This window comes from Trichechus manatus, unplaced genomic scaffold, assembly GCF_000243295.1.
Source record: "Trichechus manatus latirostris isolate Lorelei unplaced genomic scaffold, TriManLat1.0 scaffold00117, whole genome shotgun sequence".
NCBI lineage: Eukaryota > Metazoa > Chordata > Mammalia > Sirenia > Trichechidae > Trichechus > Trichechus manatus.
In genome coordinates, this window is record NW_004444053.1 from 2929657 (window position 1) to 2950058 (window position 20402).

The following is a 20402-nucleotide window of genomic DNA, read 5'->3' on the forward strand; positions in this document are numbered from 1 at the left end:
AAAAAAAAAAAAAAAAAAGTTAGGGCCTTTAAATAAGAACTCTTATGACAAAATGTATCTCTTATCACATTCAAATATATCATATAAATAGATACATACATATATATATATATATATACATGCTGTATACACACACACACACATTTTTATGCAAATAATGCACGCCCTCTGCATTTGCTGGCCAGCCACACCCTCCACCCATGAGGCACCCTCATAAGTGTCCCATGCCAATCCTCTTCCACATGTTGCTGAAAAAAAAAATAAGCATAGTGTGCTTACGAAAATACCTCATGGGTATTTTATATATATCTTCATCTCCAGGCAAGAAAAATTGGTACAACATAAGCTTCCAATTTGTTTTCAAAGACTTGTCAGTACTAGCCACTTGAAATATTACTATCACAAATATTACTTGCCATTACTGACTACGTGACATTTTTGTTGTTCTTGATGTTTTGTTCTTTGAGGTAATACAGTATATAGAAAAGAATATGGAGATTAAAAGAGACCAGGGTTTGCATCCTAGATTCCCTACTCAAAATTGGGGGAAATGACTTATTCTCATCGAGTCTCAGCTGGTTTATCTAAAAAAGAGTGATAAATTCACCTACTTGACATGATTGCTGTGAAGACTGAAGGAGGTAATGTATAAGGTACCCAGTCTTCCACATGGCACAAAGTGGTATCTTCTTCATAAATGTTTGTTACCCATTATGCATGTTAGTTCCCTGTAATTATGGTCCTAAGAATCTATAAGATATTAAAGTACTTCCTGAATAATTAAAGAAATATTAATTATGCAATAAGAGCTTTAAGGGTTATATTCTTTCAGCTAATAATTCTACTTGTAGGAAACTAGTCAGAGAAAATGATCAAGGATATTGTCAAATATTTATGTACAAAGATATTCTTCAAAGCTTTATTTTTAATATTAAAAACTAGATACAGCCTAAATATTCAAATATTATACTACACCTACATGATCACATATTGTGCAGCTATTAAAATATTCATGAAGAATTAAAGTTATCCAAAAGTGCTCACAAAAACTGAATGAAAACAACAGCCTATAGACTTACATCTCAGCCATGTTAATAATTACATACATGTGTACACACACGTATAGAAATACAGAGGAAAAAAATCTGGAAGAAAGACATGAAAATAATAACAATAATTACCTCTGGATGATGGGATACAGGTGATTTTTGTTTCTTTTTTTATGATTTTTTTTCCAAATAATAACAATGATTACCTCTGGATGATGGGAAAACAGGTGATTTTTGTTTCCTTTTTTAATGTGTTTTCCAAATTTTCTACTGTACATCTGAATTTTATACTTGGAAAACATAAAATTAAAAAATAAATCTGATCAATTCTGTTTATATTTAGTATATTCTAGTATTTTTAGAGTGATCTTTTTAATTATACTCCACCTCATTTCCAAAAGTATTTGAGATAGCTAGAAAAATATATACAACAGGCTAAAATAAACAGATGAAGAAACTGAGACAAAGGAAAATAATGATAAGAAAACTTGCTCTCTTTCTCTCTGTACATATATCTCAAATATATTATATATATATATGAAGTCCTAGGTGGAGCAAACAGTTAAGCACTCGACAACTAGCCAAAAGGTGGGCAATTCAAACCCAACCAGAGGTGCCTTGGAAGAAAGACCTGGCAATCTGCTTCCAAAAGGTCACAACCTTGAAAACCCTATGGAGCAGCTCTACTCTGCACACATGGAATCGCCACGAGACGAACTGACTTGACCTAAACTAACAACAACATACCTATACACATACATTCATACATACAGACACATACATAAATACATTGGCCAAAGAGTTTTTTACTGAGAACTGAAGAAAATGTCTTCCACTTTCTCAGAGTATACTACAGATGTAGTAGATGATGTTTTAAATTGTACGTCAGGAGTGTTATTTAAGTGAATTAAGTGAATCGCAGTTATCTGACCGGAAGGAGAGGAGTCAAGGAATCAACCTTCTAAAATCTCAAGGAACACCTTCTAAAAACGTACAGATACAAAGATAAAGAATAAAAAATAAAGATTTACACAGGTTTTCCCTTATATTCTGTCACCTTTATTCATGAGCCTGGAAAAATTTAAAGTACTCTTTAATTTCCCCAAGTAACATACATCAAAAAAGTAAACATTAACCAAATAAGCTATTAGCTAAGCTATTAACAAAATGTACCAAATATATTGTATTCAACACAGCACTTACCTTCACTGATAGCGTGGGGCTTAATAATGCAACAGGTGCAATTAGTAAACTTAGCAGTGTTTGCGGGCCCACAACCTCCACTTGAAGGAAAGAACAACTCCATTTCCTAAAGACAGAGAGAAATGACTTTGGCATATGTGATCTCTTATCTTGAAGTCCCAGGGTATTTTTGTGAGGGGAGGAAGAACTATGCAACTACTTTTAAAGTTTCATAAAATAAATTTTTGCTTCAATTTTGCTAAAAATGATTTTTACACATTAATTGAACCTTGTTTCAAGACATATTATCGGAAGAATATATAAAGAAGTATTACAGTGTAATCTGTGAGAGTCGGAACTCAATGGGACTGTCTAGTTTTTCCCAGTCTTTCAAGTTTTCCACCTTTGACAGGGTGTAGTCTTACCACTTTTCTATCATCTTCTATTAGTGGAAAATATTTGAGTTTTCCTTCTCTTACCAGAAAGGTTCCAGCTTTCTCAGGTTTTACTGTAATTAGAGCAATGAAAATATGCACTATGCTGTCTCAGGATTAAAACTGATAATGTCTTAACATATTTCGAATATTAGAAGTAGTCAACAAAAGTTTTATTCTCCTTAAAGTATTAGTTTGTGAAGACACAGATCCATTTATTAACTTTTCATTAAAATATGTAAAATAAAATGAAAAACTAAGAAATCTTTATAGAAACAGATATTAGTATTCAGGAATCTGAGAACTATAGTTAGTTAAAACTAACTAACCTACTACATCAGTTGTTGTCAAGTCAGTTTGGACTCATGATGACTCCATGTGTGTCAGAGTAGAACTGTGCTCCATAGGGTTTTCAATGGCTGAGTTTTCAAAAGTAGATCACTCCAAGGTGCCTTTGGGTGGATTCAAACCACCAACTTTTTGGTTAGCAGCCAAGAGCGTAACTGTTTGAGCTGCCCAGGAACATGCAAACTTACTACAGTCCTAGTACAAAACCAAATGAACCATATTTTACAGCCAGATTTGGGTATTGGCTATATTATTTGCTTTGCACATGGTTCATTAAAATGACAACCCAGTAATGTGAACTAGCCACAAAGATGGTCACACTAATCAGTTCTTTTTATTACTTAGACAGATAGCTTTCCTGCCTCTAAACTTTTTACTACTATTATTTCTGCTTATTGTCTGTAAGACTCTCTGCCCCAAACACCAAAGAACCCTACCAATGTGTAAAGGGCGACTTCAAATACCACCTCCTCGGGGAAGCCTCTCCTGATGCCTCAATCAGCACCCTTTACTCACCCAAAGTTGTGGTTATTTGGGTACTTACCTTCTACTAAAGTATAAATTTGGAGAAAGGAAATAATTTGCTTATCTTTCTGGGTCCCATAGTACCTAAAACAATGCTCGGCTCAAATTCATTTAAATTCAATTAAATTCATTTTTCACTGAATTTAAAACTTGAAAAGATCATAGGGTATGTTACTGCTGCCACACTGATGTACATTTAAAAAAAATCTTCAACATCCACAAGGGAGAATGAGGAATTGTTCAAATACTAGATGACATACTTGAGAGGGTTCATTTTAGAAAAAAATAAAAATGTTCTATTCCTTAGACATCAAGTACCTTTGTAACATATTGCTGCCTTCATTTAATTACTCTTCTTAAGCAATAACAACAACTATCATGTGTAGTCCTGTACCAGATGCTTTGATTACATGGTCTTAGAAAACCCGTACGGCACAGGTGAAATCTCAAAAACGTACAAGGGCCTGACAGGTAACGAATGAAGCAGACCTGGTGTAACAAGAGGGAGAGGTAGAGTGTTGTGAACTGGAAAGGGTATACCCTTTCTAGAGGTCCCATTTCTCTGCTTCCTTTACAACAAAACTCAAGAGTTATCTTGTTCTCTGTCTCTACTTCCTCTCCCCCATTCTCTCTTAAGCTCACAACTAATTAGGCTTTCATTCCACCAAAGCTGCCATCAAAACCCCTAACCCCCTCCATGTTGTCAAGTCTGCTAGTTAATTCTCTGTCCTCATCTCAGAGCCAACTCAACAGCGACTAACAACATCAACATCTTACTTGGCCAATCAACAGTATTTGACACAGCTAATCACTCCCTACATCTTGGAATGTTTTCATCACTTGGCTTTCTTCCTACCTCACGGGTCATACCCTCTCAGTTTCCTTTCCAGTTGACTCCTATGTAGCTGATCTCTAAGTGCTGGAGCGTTCCAGGGCTCAGTTCCTTACACTTCTACTCTCTTCCACCTATGGTCACTCCCTTGCTGATCTCTAGTCACACGGCTTTAAATGCCTGGTGGTGCCCACATTTGTACCTCTAGCTCCAACCTCCTCCCTAAACTCCACACCCATATATATATATATATGCAAATGCCTCTTTGATAGCACCACTTAATAGCCGTTTCATACTTAACATATCCAGAACAGAACTCCTGATTTCCACTCTGTCTACCAAAAATCTGCTCTCTTTAACCCCACCTGTTCTCCCCATCCTTCTAATCAACCAAGAAAAACTCAAGAGAGATCCTTGATTCCTCTCCATTTCTCCAATCCCCTCCACCCACCCATCCAATCTGTCAGGAAATCCTTTAAAATATATCCAGAATCTCCCTACCTCTACATCTATCACCCTGGTCCATGTCATCATCATCTCTCCCTCTGACTTTTGCACTAACCTCCATTCCATACTTTTTCCTACTCCCATCCTGCCTAGTCTATTAACATAGCAGTCAGAATGAAACTTGTAAAAACCTTAGATATGTCACTCTTCTGCAAAGAACTCTCCAATGACCTCTCATCTTCTTCACAATGAATTTCAAAGCCCTAGACGTCCTACAGGGCCTTATACGGTCTGGCCCCTGATGACCTCTTGACCTAATCTCTAGCCATTTCCACCACTTACATTTCTGCCCTGGCATCAATGGCCCCCTCACTGCTCCTTGGACACAGTAAACATGTTCCCACCTCAAAATCTTTGCACATATCATTCTCATTCTGCCTGGAACACTCTTTCCCCAGATATTTGCATGGTTTTCTCTGTCACTTCCTTCATGTCTCTGCTCAAATCAGACATTGTGAAGATTTCCTGAAAAGCCTATATTTAATAGTATTCCCCCACGCCTGCCCAACACACAATTCCTTTTCCACCCTGGTCATTTTCTTTCCTCTTACTCTGCTTTATTTTCTTCAGAGCACTTACCACCCAACATGTTACGTATCTGTTTATTTATTATCTGACCCCCGCCCCACAAAAAGAGATACAAGCTCCATGTGAAGTTCACTACTGTATCCCCAGCAATTAAAACAAATTTCTGGCACACAGTAGCCCGTAAATATTTTAGAATGAATGAAATTAAAAAATGCATAAACCCTACATGCGCTTAATAAAATGTATCTATCCACACTGTACAAATCAGAAAAATGAAACTCAGAAAGGGTGAGTAACGAGCCCTCATAAGTTGGCAAGTGGCAAAGCCAGGATTTAAATCCAGGTCACTCTAGCTCCAAAGCCCTGGACTTTTTCTATCATGTCTTTCAAAAGTGAAAAGCAATGCTAAAGATTTCTACCTCTAGTTTACACATTATTTAGGCAAATATTTGGCCAATTAATTTTGTCTCAATTTCCCTCTAATTTCTTTTCTTGTTTAATTTATAAAAATGAAAATAAGAGCTTTCCAAGCATCCATTTAGCAATCCCTATATACAATATTTAAGACAAAGGATACAAAAGTTTTACTTAGATATATCTTCTTTGTGAAAGTGAACAAGTCTATTTTATGCCTTCTCTTTCTCCCTGTGTAGGCTGTCATATCTGTCCCACCTATAAATCCAAGACAGCATGCATCTGCAACAGCACTTTTACTAGGTCATTGTTATGGCAACTAATTCAAAGGCTTCACACAACAAACACAGAGTCTCACAAAAAAATTTCCATATTCCTTTGTGATTTGAGTTGCTAAAACATTTTGCATAAAGCTCCTTTCCTTCCATGGCTCCCTATTATGACTGCTAGTCGTTTATATTTCCCTAAATTGTCTAAGACAAAATGATAATAATCTGTAACCATCCCAAAAAATAAAATTCAGACTCAATTTGAATAAGTTAGGACTTTTTAACAAATTGTAAAGAATATGGTTGCACTGCTTCATAAATTTTCACCCTGATATCCTACAGTAATCTCACTAAAATGTTCTGATTAATGTCTTAGTGTTAATGTTTTGATGTCTTGATTAATTCCACACTCAGATCCTCATATCTTTAATTATCATAATAAAAATATTACTAAATGGTTGCTAGCTAAAAGTTTCTCCAAGATTTGTATATAGTAAAGTTTAAATAATAGCATTTTTGCAAATGTCCCAGATCAAAACATTAAAAGAAACTGAACTTTCTCTCCACACACTCCCCTAATATCAAATAAGAAATCTGCTCTCAGAAAATAATCCAAAACATTAAAAAATCAAGTATGCAGTCACATATTCAAAGCATCATTATTTATAAATAGGAGAAAAACTGTAACCTACCAAAATGTCCAAGAAAAAGGGAATAGTTAAATAAATCATGTTATATCTGTGTAAGAGAATATTCTGCAACCCTTAAAATTATGGTTATGACAGTACCTTGGTAACGTAAAATGTTATGATATAATAGTAAATGGAAACAAGAATCAAATTACAGTAAAACTACGTAGATGATGTTTACCAACTAAACTACATAAATGATCAAAGGAATGAGCTGGAAGGAACACACCGTAAATAAATTTTAAACACTGCTCACAGGATTACTAATGACAAAATTTTCCGAATTCTCTAAAAGATGTTTCCATTACTTTGATATCCTAAAAAACTGTAAGGTATAAAATAGCGAAGTTGCTATTTTCTGCATACATAATGGCGAGTGGTGGTTATGCACAGGGGCTCAGGAGCCAGAGGGCCTGGGCTCATGTCTTCACTTCACTGCCTATGGTCCGGGTGACCGGGGGCAAGGTACTTAAATTCTCCAGTTTGTTTCTGTAACATAAATAAGGATGATATATCCAACCACACAGAATTGTTGACAGAGTTAAACATGATACCAAAGTGCTTAGAACTGTGCTTGTTAGATAGTAAGCACTCAATAAACGTCAGTTTTGTTGTTGTTTTTAATTCTGAAACTATTTTGAACACCTTGATCCAAATCCTATAGAAACAAAGGTGAATTAGACATCCCTCAAAGAATTCACAGTCTACTAGGAGGACAGACATAAAAACAAGTACTTTTTAGGCTTGGTAAAGTGATAGAGGTATGGAGCAGATATTAAGGAAGCATCAAGAAAGAGCACCTGGGTGGAGTCAACACGGCGCCCTAGACAGATGCATCATGTGGTCCCTCTGCAGCAAAGACCCAAAAAACTAAGTAAAACAGATACATTGTCAATTCTGGAACCCCCATCAAATGAAGGGGTAAAGAACTATGTCAAACAATGGAAGAAGAAACTGAAGAAAAACAGAGAATGAGGGGAGATACAGAGTGGACGTCCCCCACCAACTAACATGGCACAGCATCGCCATCTTGGAGCACAGCCAGCAACAACCCTGGACAGGGAGTGCAGGAAGGCAACTTCACGAAGCTCCCAACAGGAGACAGAGCACCCGGTAACCAGAGAAACACGCTTTCCCGCCCCTCACCCTTCTGCGCTGTACCCACCCCGCCCCTTCCCAACAGGACACACCACCCCGCTTGGCTAGAGAGCTACCAGCCCGCCCGCAATCCCAGCTTCACCCTGCCCCCATCTGCCCGCTCCTTCTGCACCATTTTTCTTTCCCTTTCTTCCTTTTCTTTCTCACTCCTGCCTACCTCTGAACGCCACCACACCGCTTCCTGACAGGCCATGCCAGGCCACTCGACTTGAGAGTTTTTGGCCCACTATCACCCTAGGTCCACCCCGTCGCCACCCGCTGGATCCTGTTACACCATTTAGGTGGTTTTTTGTTTTTTTTCAGCTTTTTCCCATTCTTCCTTTTCTTCCTCCCTCCCATCTAGCCCCATACGCCATCCCCACCCCTCCCAATGGGCTACGCCGCCACTCAGCAAGAGAGCTACTGGCCCGCCATTACCCTGGGTCCCTCCCACCCCCACCAACTATCTCCTGCGGCGCAATTTTTTTCCTTTTCTTCCTTCCTTCGTCCCACCTAGACCCAAACACCAGCCCACTCCTTCCCAATGGGCCACGCTGCACCTCTCGGCTAGACAGCTACCAGCCCACCATCACCCTCAGTCCACCCAGCCCCCACCCGTCAGCTCCTGCCATGCCATTTTTTCCCCTTTGTTCCTTTTCTTTCTCCCTCACACCTAGCCCCATATGCCACCCCTACATCTTCTACCAGGCCACACCACCACAGGAAGAGAGCTACCAGCCTACTGCCACTCAGGGTCCTCCCCGCACCCACACACTGCATCCTGCCATACCATTTTTTTTCCCTTTCATCCTTTTCTTTCTCCCACCCACCTAGCCCTGTACCCTATCTCTGCCCCTTTCCACCAGGCCATGCCACACCACCTTGGCACAGAACTACCAACCCACTGCCATTCTGGGTCCCTCCACCCCGACCACCAGCTTCTCCTGTGTATTTTTTTTTCTTTTCTTCCCTTTCTTCATTTTCTTTCTCCCCCTCCACCTAGCCCCATATGCCACCTCTCCCTGTTCCTACTGGCCCTCACTGCACTGCCGCAGCTAGAGAGCTGCTGGTGCTCTGCCCTCACAGGTCAGCTCTGCCCCCATTGGCCCAGCAAAATCAAAACATTATTACACCTACAACTCTAACAAATTGAAAGAGAACAGTAAAAGAAGCCCACAGGTACCAGAAGGAAACAATAAATATTAGAGCAGAAATTAAATAGAGAACAGAAAAACAATAATCAACAAGAGCAAAGGTTGGTTCTTTGAAAAGATCAACTAAATCAAAAAACCACTGGCCAAACTGACAAAAGAAAAATGGAGAAGAAGTATACTCACTTCCAAAATAAGAAATGAGATAGGGGACATTACAATAAACACAGCTGAAATAAAAAGGATCATAACAATACTTTGAAAAACTGTACTCCAATAAATTTGGGAACCTAGAAGAAATGGCCTCCACAGGTCTGTCAGTTTGTCATACTGTGGGGGCTTGCATGTTGCTGTGATGCTGGAAGCTATGCCACCAGTATTGAAATACCAGCAGGGTCACCCATAGTGGACAGGTTTTAGCCGAGCTTCCAGACTAAGGCAGACTAGGAAGAAGGACCCAGTGGTCTACTTCTGAAAAGAATTAGCCTGTTTATTTGGGTTTTATTGACTATGCAAAGGCATTCAACTGTGTGGATCATAATAAATTATAGATACCAATTCGAAGAATGGGAATTCCAGAATACATTAATTCTGCTCATGAGGAACCTGTAAATAGATCAAGAGGCAGTCGTTCGACCACAACAAGGGAATATTATGTGGTTTAAAGTCAGGAAAGGTGTGCGTCAGGGTTGTATCCTTTCACCATACCTATTCAATCTGTATGCTGAGCAAATGATCCCAGAAGCTAGACTATATGAAGAAAACTGGGGCATCAGGATGGGAGGAAGAATCATTAACAACCTGAGATGTGCAGATGACACGACCTTGCTTGCTGAAAGTGAAGAGGGCTTGAAACACTTATCGATGAAATCAAAAATCACACCCTTCAGTATGGATTACACCTCAACATAAAGAAAACAAAACTCCTCACAACTGGACCAATAAGCAACATCACAATAAACGGAGAAAAGATTGAAGTTGTCAAGGATTTCATTTTACTTGGATCCACAATTGACACCCATGGAAGCAGCAGTCAAGAAATCAAACAATGCATTGCTTTGGGCAAATCTGCTGCAAAAGACCTCTTTAAAGTGTTGAAAAGCAAAGATGTTACCTTGAACACTAAGGTGCGCCTTGATCCAAGCCATGGTGTCTTCGATTGCCTTATATGCGTGCGAAAGCTGGACAATGAATAAGGAAGACCAAAGAAGAACCGACACCTCTGAATTGTGGTGTTGGTGAAGAATACTGAATATACCATGGACTGCTAAAAGAATGAACAAATCTGTCTTGGAAGAAGTTCTCGAGAAGCAAGGATGGCGAGACTACATCTCACGTACTTTGGACATGTTATCAGGAGGGATCAGTCCCTGGAGAAAGACATCATGCTTGGTAAAGTAGAGGGTTAGTGAAAAAGAGGAAGACCCTCAATGAGATGGACTGACACAGTTGCCGCAACAATGGACTCAAGCATAACAACAATTGTGAGGATGGCGCAGGAACGGGCAGTATTCCATTCTGTTGTAGCTGGGGTCACTTTGAATTGGAATCGACTCGACAGCACCTAACAACAACAGAGGAAATAGACAAATTTCTAAAAACACACTACCCACCTAAACTAACACAGGCCAAGATACAAAATCTGAACAGACTCAAAATGAGAAGATATTGAAGAGGTAATAAAATAACTCAAAAAAAAAAAAAAAAAGTCTTGGCCCGGATGGCTTCACCAGAGAATGCTACCAAAAATTCAGAGAAGAACTCACTCCACTACTACTCAAACTATTTCAGAGTATAGAAAAAAAAGGAATACTCTCAAATTCATTTTATGAAGCCAGCATAACCCTATTACCAAAGCCAGGCAAAGAAATCACAAAAAAAGAAAATTAGACACCAGTATCTCTCATGAACATAGATGCAAAAATTCTCAAGAAAATTCTAGCCAAAGGAATTCAGCATCATATCAAAAAATAATATACCACAACCAAGTGGAATTCAAAACAGGTATGCAAGGATGGTTCAGTATTAGAAAATCAATACACTAATCCACTACATAAATAGAAAAGAATCACATGATCATTTCAGTCAACACAGAAAATGCTTTGATAAAGTACAACACTCATTCCTGCTAAAAATTCTCACCAAAATAGGAATAAAAGGAAAATTCCTCAACATAATAAAGGGCATCTATACAAAACCAACAGCCAACATCATTCTCAATGGAGAGAGCCCCCTAAGAACAGGAGCAAGACAAGGATGCCCTTTATCACCACTCCTATTTAACATTGTGCTGGAAGTCCTAGCTAGAGCAATAACACACAAAAAAGAAATAAAGGGCATCCAAATTGGAAAGGAAGAAGTAAAACTATTGCTGTTTGCAGATGATATGATCCTATACATAGAGAACCCCAAAGATTCCACAGGAAAATTACTGGAACTAATAGAAAGATTCACCAGAACAGCAGAATACAAGATTAACACACAAAAATCAGTTACATTCCTATACTCCAACAAAGGGAGCTTCGAAAAATAAATCAGGAAAACAATATCATTTATAATATCCCCTAAAAAGATAAAATACTTAGGAATAAATCTAACCAGAGACATAACAGATTTATACAAAGAAAACTACAAAACACTACTGCAAGAAACCTCCAAAAATAGAAAAACATAACATGCTTGTCATGGATTGAACTGTGTCCCCCAAAAATATCTGTCAACTTGGCTGGGTCATGATTCCCAGTGTTGTATGATTGTGTAATGTGATGTGATTTCTTTATGTGTTGTAAACTCTATCACTATGATGAGGTTATATGTGATCTCCTTATCTGTTGTAAATTCTGTCACTGTGATGAGGTTATACTGATGAGGTTTACAAGATTAGATAGTGTCTTAATCCAATCTCTTTTGAGATATAAAAGAGAGAAGCAAGCAGAGACACACGGGAACCTCACACCAAGAAAGCAGTGCTGGGAGCAGAGCGCGCCCTTTGGACCTGAGGTTCCTAGGCTGAGATGCTCCCAGACCAAGGGAAGGCTGATGCATCACAAGGACTTTCCCCCAGAGCCAACAGAGAGAGAAAGCCTTCTGGAGCTGACGCCCTGAATTTGGATTTGTAGCCTACTGGACTATAAGAGAATAAATTTCTCTTGTTAAAAGCCATCCACTTGTGGTATTTCTCTTAGAGCAGCAGTAGATAACTAAGACAGAATTTGGTACCAGGAATGGGGTGCTGCTCTAACAGATACCTAAAATGTGGAAGCAGTTTTGAAATTGTGAACAGATAGAGAAGCAGCAGCAGCAGAGAAGCAGTAGTGGCAGAGAACCAACAGCAGCAGAACCAGGAGACCAGCAGGAGATGGCGCTGGAGCTGACCCACAGAGCAAGAGAGAGCTAAGTGCCTGTGCACAGGAGGCTTCCTGGTGGAGTGGGGTGCCTCCAGGCACTTATCGGTGGAGCTACCCAGCTTTGGAACACTTGCCCCAGCAAGGCAGATGCGGGCATGAGGCCTGAGGGCCGAGAGGCCACAGGAAGCAGAAGCTAAAGAGACAAGGAACACAAGAAGCCAAGCTGCCTCAGTCTCAAATGGTATGGCCATGACCCCAGGGATTTCAAAGGGTGGAGTCATGGCCTCTGTTGTTTCTAAGGGTGGAGATGTCACTCCGATCGACTAGGAGAATGGTGCGCTTGAAGCTGAGGGAGCGGAGTTGCTGTCCCAGTGGGCCTGGAAGGCAGAGCTAAAGTCCAGGGCCAAGGGACCTCCACTCAGAATCAGGAGACTAGCCAATACCTAGAGTCTGGAGGGCAGGGCTATTGTGTGAATGGTCTCAGAGAACGGATTATTTTCAAAGCCTTGAGGGCTAATGTAATGTGTTCTGCTGACTTGCTTGGTGCCTGTTATCCTTTCTTCTCCTCCAATTTCTCCCATTTGTAATGGAAATGTCTGGTTTGTGCCTGTTCTGCCATTGTACCTTTGGAAGCAGATAACTTGTATTCTAGATTCCACAGAGGAAGACGAATTTTTGGAATTTGGACTCAGAGTTAAGACTTTTGCTGTGATACGATGAGTATATTTTGCGTGTTGCAAGGACATGAATTTCTGGGGGGCCAAAGGGTGGAGGGTCATGGATTGAATTGTGTCCCCGAAAAGTATCTGTCAACTTGGCTGGGTCACGATTCTCAGTATTGTATGATTGTGTAATGTGATGTGATTTCCTTAGGTGTTGTAAACTCTATCACTATGATGAGGTTATATGTGATCTCCTTATGTGTTGTAAATTCTATCACTGTGATGAGGTTATACCGATGAGGTTTACAAAGTTAAACAGTGTCTTAATCCAATCTCTTTTGAGATATAAATGAGAGAAGCAAGCAGAGACACATGGGAACCTCACACCACCAAGAAAGCAGTGCTGGGAGCAGAGCATGTCCTTTGGACCTGAGGTTCCTGTGCTGAGATGCTCCCAGACCAAGGGAAGATTGATGCATCACAGTGACTTTCCTCCAGAGCCAACAGAGAGAGAAAGCCTTCTCCTGGAGCTGATGCCCTGAATTTGGACTTGTAGCCTACTGGACTATGAGAGAATAAATTTCTCTTGTTAAAAGCCATCCACTTGTGGTATTTCTATTAGAGCAGCACTAGATGACTAAGACAATGCTCATGGATAGGAAGACTCAACATTGTGAAAATGTCAATCCAATCCGAAGCAATATACAGATACAATGCAATCCCAATCCAAATAGCAACAGCATTCTTTAACGAGTTGGAAATACTAATCACCAATTTTATATGGAAAGGAAAGAGGCACCAGATAAGTAAAACATTACTGTTTTGTTTTTGTACTTTAAATGAAGGTTCACAGGGCAAATTACTTCCTTATTAAACAATTAATACACATATTGTTTTGTGACATCAGTTGCCAACCCCACAATATGTAACACTCTTCCCTTCTTAACTTTGGGTTCCCCACTACGAGCTTTCCTGTCCCCTCCAGCCTTCTCATTCTTGTCCCTGAGCTGGTGTGCCCATTTAGTCTCGTTTTGTTTTATGGGTCTGTCTAATCTTTGGCTGAAGTGTGAACCTCAGGAGTGACTTCACTACTGAGTTACAAGGGTGTCCACAGGCAAGTAAAGCATTATTGAAGAAAAAGAACAAAGGAGAAGGCCTCACACTACCTGATCTCAGTACCTACTACACAGTCACAGTAGTTAAAATGGCCTGGTACTAGTACAACGACAGACATATAAATCAATGGAACAGAATCAAGACCTCAGATGCAAATCCATCCAACTTTGGTCAGCTGATCTTTGACAAAGGAGTAAAGTCCAGTAAATGGGGAAAAGACAGTCTTTTTAACAAATAGTGCTGGCAAAACTGGATGTCCATCTGTAAAAAAATGAAACAGGACCCATACATCACACCACACACAAAACCTAACTCAAAATGAATCAAAGACTTAAATACAAAACCTAAAACTATAAAGATCATGGAAGAAAAAATAGAGACTACACTAAGGGCCCTAACACAAGGCATAAACAGTATACAACCATAAATAATAATGTACAAACACCAGAAGATAAACTAGATAACTGGGAGCTCTTAAAAACTAAACACTTATTCTCATCAAAAGACTTCACCGAAAGAGTAAAAAGAGAACCTACAGACTGGGAAAAAAGTTTTTGACTACAACATATCAGACAAGGCTCTAATCTCTAAAATCTACAGAATTCTTCAACACCACAACAACATAAAGACAAATAATCCATTTAAAAAATGAGCAAAGGAAATGAACAGACACTTCATCAAAGAAGACATTTAGGCAGCTAACAGACATATGAGGAAATGCAATCATTAGCCATTAGAGAAATATAAATCAAAACTACAATGAGATACCACCTCACCTCAACATTACTGGCACTAATCAAAAACAAACAAACAAACAAACAAACAAATGTTGGAGAGGTTGAGAGGAGACTGAAACTCTTATGCCCTGCTGATGGGAATGTAAAATGCTACAACCACTATGGAAAACAATATGATGCTTACTTAAAAAAGCTAGAAATAGAAATACCATATGATCCAGCAAGCAATCCCACTCCTAGGAATACACCCTAGAGAAATAAAAGCTGTCACGCTAATCGATACATGCACACCCATGTTCATTGCAGCATTGTTCACAATAGAAAAAAGATGGAAAATCTAAGTGCCCATCAACAGATGAATGGATAAACAAACTATGGTACATACACACCATGGAATGCTACACAATGATAAAGAACAATGATGAACCTGCAAAACATCTCACAACATGGATGAATCTGGACGGCATTATGCTGAATGGAATAAGTCAATCAGAAAAGGACAAATACTGTATGAGACCACTATTATAAAAAACCCAAGAAAAGGTTTACACACAGGAAGGAACAATCTTTGATGGTTACCAAGGAAGGGAGGGGTGGAGAGGAGAAATCGCTAATTAAACAGTAGACAAGTTAACTTTGGTGAAGGGAAAGACAACACATAACATAGGGGAAGTCGGCACAACTTGACCAAGGCAAAGTCATAGAAGCTTCCTAGACACATCCAAACACCCTGAGGGACCCACTTACTTGGGCTGAGGGCTGGGGACCATGGTCTCAGGGGACATCTGGGTGAACTGGCATAACACAGTTCACAAAGAAAATATTCTACATCCTACTTTGGTGAGTAGTGTCTTGGGTCTTAAAAGCTTGCAAGCGGCCATCTAAGATACATCTATTGGTCCTATCACGTTTGGAGCAAAGGAGAATGAAGAAAACCAAAGACACAAGGAAAGTATTAGTCCAAAGGACTAATGGACCACGTGAACCACAGCCTCTACCAGCCTGAGCCCAAAAGAACTAGATGGTGCCCAGCTACCACCATGGACCACTCTGACAAGGATCACAATAGAGGGTCTGGATAGAATGGGAGAAAAATGTAGAACAAAATTCAAATTCACAAAAAATGACCAGATTTACTGGTCTAACAGAGACTGGAGGGACCTCCAAGACTATGGCCCCCGGACACTCTGCTAAGTCAAAACTGAATCCACTCCCAAAGTCCACCTTTCAGTCAAAGAATAGACAGGCCTATAAAACAAACAATAACACACATGAGCACCAAGCTTCTTAGTTCAATCAAGTATATGAGCCCAAATAGGGAACACCTGCCCAAAAGCAAAGATGACAAGGCAAGAAGGGACAGGAAAACCAGAGGAATGGCCATGGAATGGAAAGGGAAAGGGGGAGAGTGCTGACACATTGTGGGGATTGCAACCAATGTCACAAAACAATTTGTGTATAAATTTTTGAACGAAAAACTAACTTGTGCTATAAACTTTCACGTAAAACAAAGTAAAATTTTAAAAAAAGAATTTGTTCATGTATGAGTAGGCTTTTTTTTAACTACTTTATTGAGCTATAATTGACATACATTAAACTGCACATATTTAAAGTATACAATTTGTTAAGTTTTGACATATGTTTACTCCCACGGAAACATCACCATAATCAAGATAATAAACATATCCTTCACCTCTCTTCCCCTTTGGTAATCACTTTCTCCTGCCTCTCCCTGACTCCTTTCCCCCCATAACCACTGATATGCTTTCTGTCATTATAGATTAACTCTATTTTCTACAATTTTAAATAAATAGAACCATATATATTCTTTTGTCTAGCTTCTTTCACTCAGCAAAATTGAGATTCATTCACACTATAGCATGTATCAATACTTCATTATTTTTTATTGCTGAATAGTATTCCATGTGTGGATATACCACAGGTTGTTTATGCAGTCATCTGTCAGATATTGGGGTTAATTCTAGTTTGGGGCTCTTATAAATGAAACTCTTATGAACATTCATGTACAAGTCTTTGTATTAACATTTGCTTTTATTTCTCTTGGGTAAATACTTAAGGGTGAAATGGCTAGATTATATGGTAGGTGTAAGTTTAACTTTTTAGGAAACTGCTAAACTGTTGACCAAAGTAGTTGTATCATTTTACATCCCCACTAGCAGTTCCAGTTCCTTCTCATCCTTGCAACATTTGGCACGATCAGTCTCGTTAATCTTAGCCATTCTTGTAGGTACATAGTGGTATCTCACTATGGTTTTAATTAGTATTTCCCTAATGTCTAATGATGCTGGGTACTTTTTAATGTGCTTATTTACTATTTATATATTTTTGATAAAATGTCTGTTCAAATATTTTGTCAATTTTTTAACTGAGCTGTTTATTTTTGTAGTAAGAGTGGAACTGGCATAAAGGTAGACAAATAGATCAATGGAACAGAACAGAGTCCAGAAATAGACCCACACATACACAGTCAATATATTTTTGACAAAGGTGCAAAGGAAATGTAATGTCTTATCAACAAATAGCAGTGGGATAAGCAAATATCCATATGCAAAACAATGAACTTCAATCATAACTTCCACCATATACAAAAATTAATTCAAAATTAATCATAGACCTAAATGTAAAGCCTAAGACTATAAAACTTCTAGAAGCAAACACAGTAGAAAATCTTTGGAATTCTGGGTTAGGGAAAGATTTCTTAGGTTCGACTCCAAAAGCACAATCTATGAAAGAACAAACTGATAAACTCAACTTCAACAATAGTTCTGTTCTTCCAAACATGCTATTAAAGAGGATAAAAACACAAGCCTTCCACTGTGAGGAAGGAAATGTTTGCAAATCATATACCTGGATACAGAATTTATATGCAGAATATGTAAAGAACTCTGAGCTTGGTTTTAAAGGACAAATAAAACTGGACAAAGGGAGAGACAGCATTCCACGGGCAGTACAATTAAAGCAACATAATGAGAACAGCACAGTATATGGAGGGAGAAGCAGAGTGTGACACACAAGAGACAAAAGTACAGATTAATACAAGGCTTTGTAAGCCGTTTTAGATGCTTGAATTTGATTCTGGGGATAAAGAAGTACACTGAAATGTTTTTAGTTAACTTATGACATGTACAGATTAGAATTGTTAGACTTCTCACTCAGAAGCCTATGTGGAAGGTGTATTTGGGGGAGAAAAATATGAACCAGGACTGCTGCAGCAACCCAGGTCAGATAATATGAATGTTGAGAATAAGAGAATTAAAAAAATAAAATGTTTAGAAGATAAAATCTATAAAACTTTTTATTGATTAGAGAGGAGAAAAGGGAGACAGATGAAAGAATACAGAATCCAAAATTTCTTTGCTGATGATACACAGAATACAAAAGTAATATTTTGGTGAATTAAAATTATAATCAGTTCAGTTCTGAATGCATCATTTGGGTATGAGTGGAAATGTCAATGTAAATCCTAGACTTAAAAAGTCAATTTACTTTTTTTATATGAAATTACCTGACATAATTTGTTAACTAATCAATCTATCCCTTTCCCACTGATTTATAATGACACCAAATTCCTATTATGTATGGGTCATTTCCTGATCACTCTGGACAGTGACATTGATATAGCTGTCTAATCCCACACCAATATCACACAGTTTTTCCTACTAAAGTTTTATAAAAGTCTTTTTATCACATAAAATAAATCTCTACCCTATCACCATTACACCTTCTTCTTTCTCTTCAAAATTGTCTTGGCTGTTCCACATGAGAATTTTATTAAGCTTCAAAAAAATTTTGCTAAAATTTTAACTGGAATTATATTCTATAAATCAATTTGAAGAGAATGAATATCTTTATGATACTGGATATTCCCATCCATGAACACAGTATACATCTTCACTTATTTAAGTCTTTCGCTATTGCCTACATCAACCAAGAGCTATGGCTGCTAACCAAAAGGTTGGCAGTTTGGATCCACCAGATGCTCCCTGGAAACCCTATGGGGCAGTTCTACTCTGTTCTATGGGTTGCTCTGAGTCGGAATCAACGCAACAGCAATGGGTTTGGTTTGGTGTTTTAGTTATTGCCTACAACAAAGATATATAATTTTCTCCATAAAAGTCTCCCATATATAATTTTTTAGATTTATCATGAATATCATATAGTTCTTTACTATGTGAGTGGAAATCCCTTCTAAAATGACACTTTCTAACTGGTTATTTCAGGTGTATAGGACTGCTATTAATTTTTGCATATTGACATTATATCCAGTGTAACTTACAGATTTGGGAAAAACTGTGAAAACGGAATATTAATAATAGATAACATCCACTAAACGCTGTGCTCTAGGCACTATGTTAAGCACTTAAATGATTTCATTTAATCCTCAGAAGAACTCTATGATGTAAGTACAATTATTGTCTCATTTTACAAACCAGGACCCTGAGAATTAGAGCAAGAAAAGGAGTAGACCTTCAAGCGAAACCTAAACAACACCAACACTTAAAGAACAGGTAGAGTAAGAAAAACCCTATTAATAGGACATAGATCATAGTCTCCTACATATAAGAGAAATAAAAAAAGTGAGATATTATTGAATTAAAAAACGGTGAGCATTTCAAAAAGAAGAAGGTGTTCAAACCTTTCAAATGTAGCACAGATATACAGTAAGACAAAAAATAAAAAATTTCCTTGGATTTCGCAATTAAGAGGACACTGGTTATCTCTGCCAAAACAGTTTCAGTGGAATGATGAGAACGAAGCAAAGTGAGTGACTGTCTCAGTAGCTGAGGAAGAGAAAACAGTGAGTGTAGTCTACCTTTTGGTAAAATCTTCTCAGCTAACAACCTCATTTCTTTGTTCCCCTTTGCAGCAAAACTCCTCAACAGAATTGTATATATTCACTGTCTCCAATCCCTATCCTCCAATTTTCTTTTAAATCCATTCCAAGCAAGCCTTTGCCAGCACCTCTCCATTGACACTGATCTTGGCAAGTTCACCAATGAGCTCTACATTATAAAATCTAATGATCAATAGTCAATACTCTTTTTACTTAACATATCGGCCTTATTTGACTCCACTGATCATTCTCTACCTTTAAAGTATTTTCTTCTTTTTATACCAGATAGCTTAATATTAAAGAACCACAAGGCTCCCTCTTTGATCTTTTTTCCTTCTCTATCTATACTGTCTCTTTGGTAATCTCAACTAGTAATAATTGGCTTTAAAAATACCACCTAGTGAGGAGTTCCGGAAAAATGGCGCTCTAGGCAGAAGCACCATGCCGTCCCTCTACAGCAAAGATCCGAAAAACTAAGCCGAACAGAGAATACAACAATCCTGAAACCCTAAAACATCAAACGAAGAGATAAAGAACTCAGCCAAGCACCAAATGGAGTGAGAAAAGTGACAGAGAACGGAGAGCGAGGAGAGATTCATGCAAAGGTCCCCTACCAGCTA

At 38.5% G+C, this 20402-nt stretch overlaps 1 protein-coding gene across 3 annotated transcripts in view; it reads right to left on the minus strand.

Moving 5' to 3' along the window:
• Positions 1-20402, minus strand: part of NME7 (NME/NM23 family member 7) — a 355379-nt gene that overhangs the window by 220926 nt on the left and 114051 nt on the right. For all 3 annotated transcript variants that reach the window (XM_023738433.1, XM_004384089.3, XM_023738434.1), the window contains exon 7: positions 2253-2358. In XM_023738433.1, the coding sequence (XP_023594201.1) occupies positions 2253-2358 (106 nt within the window). The remainder of the gene's footprint in view (positions 1-2252; positions 2359-20402) is intronic.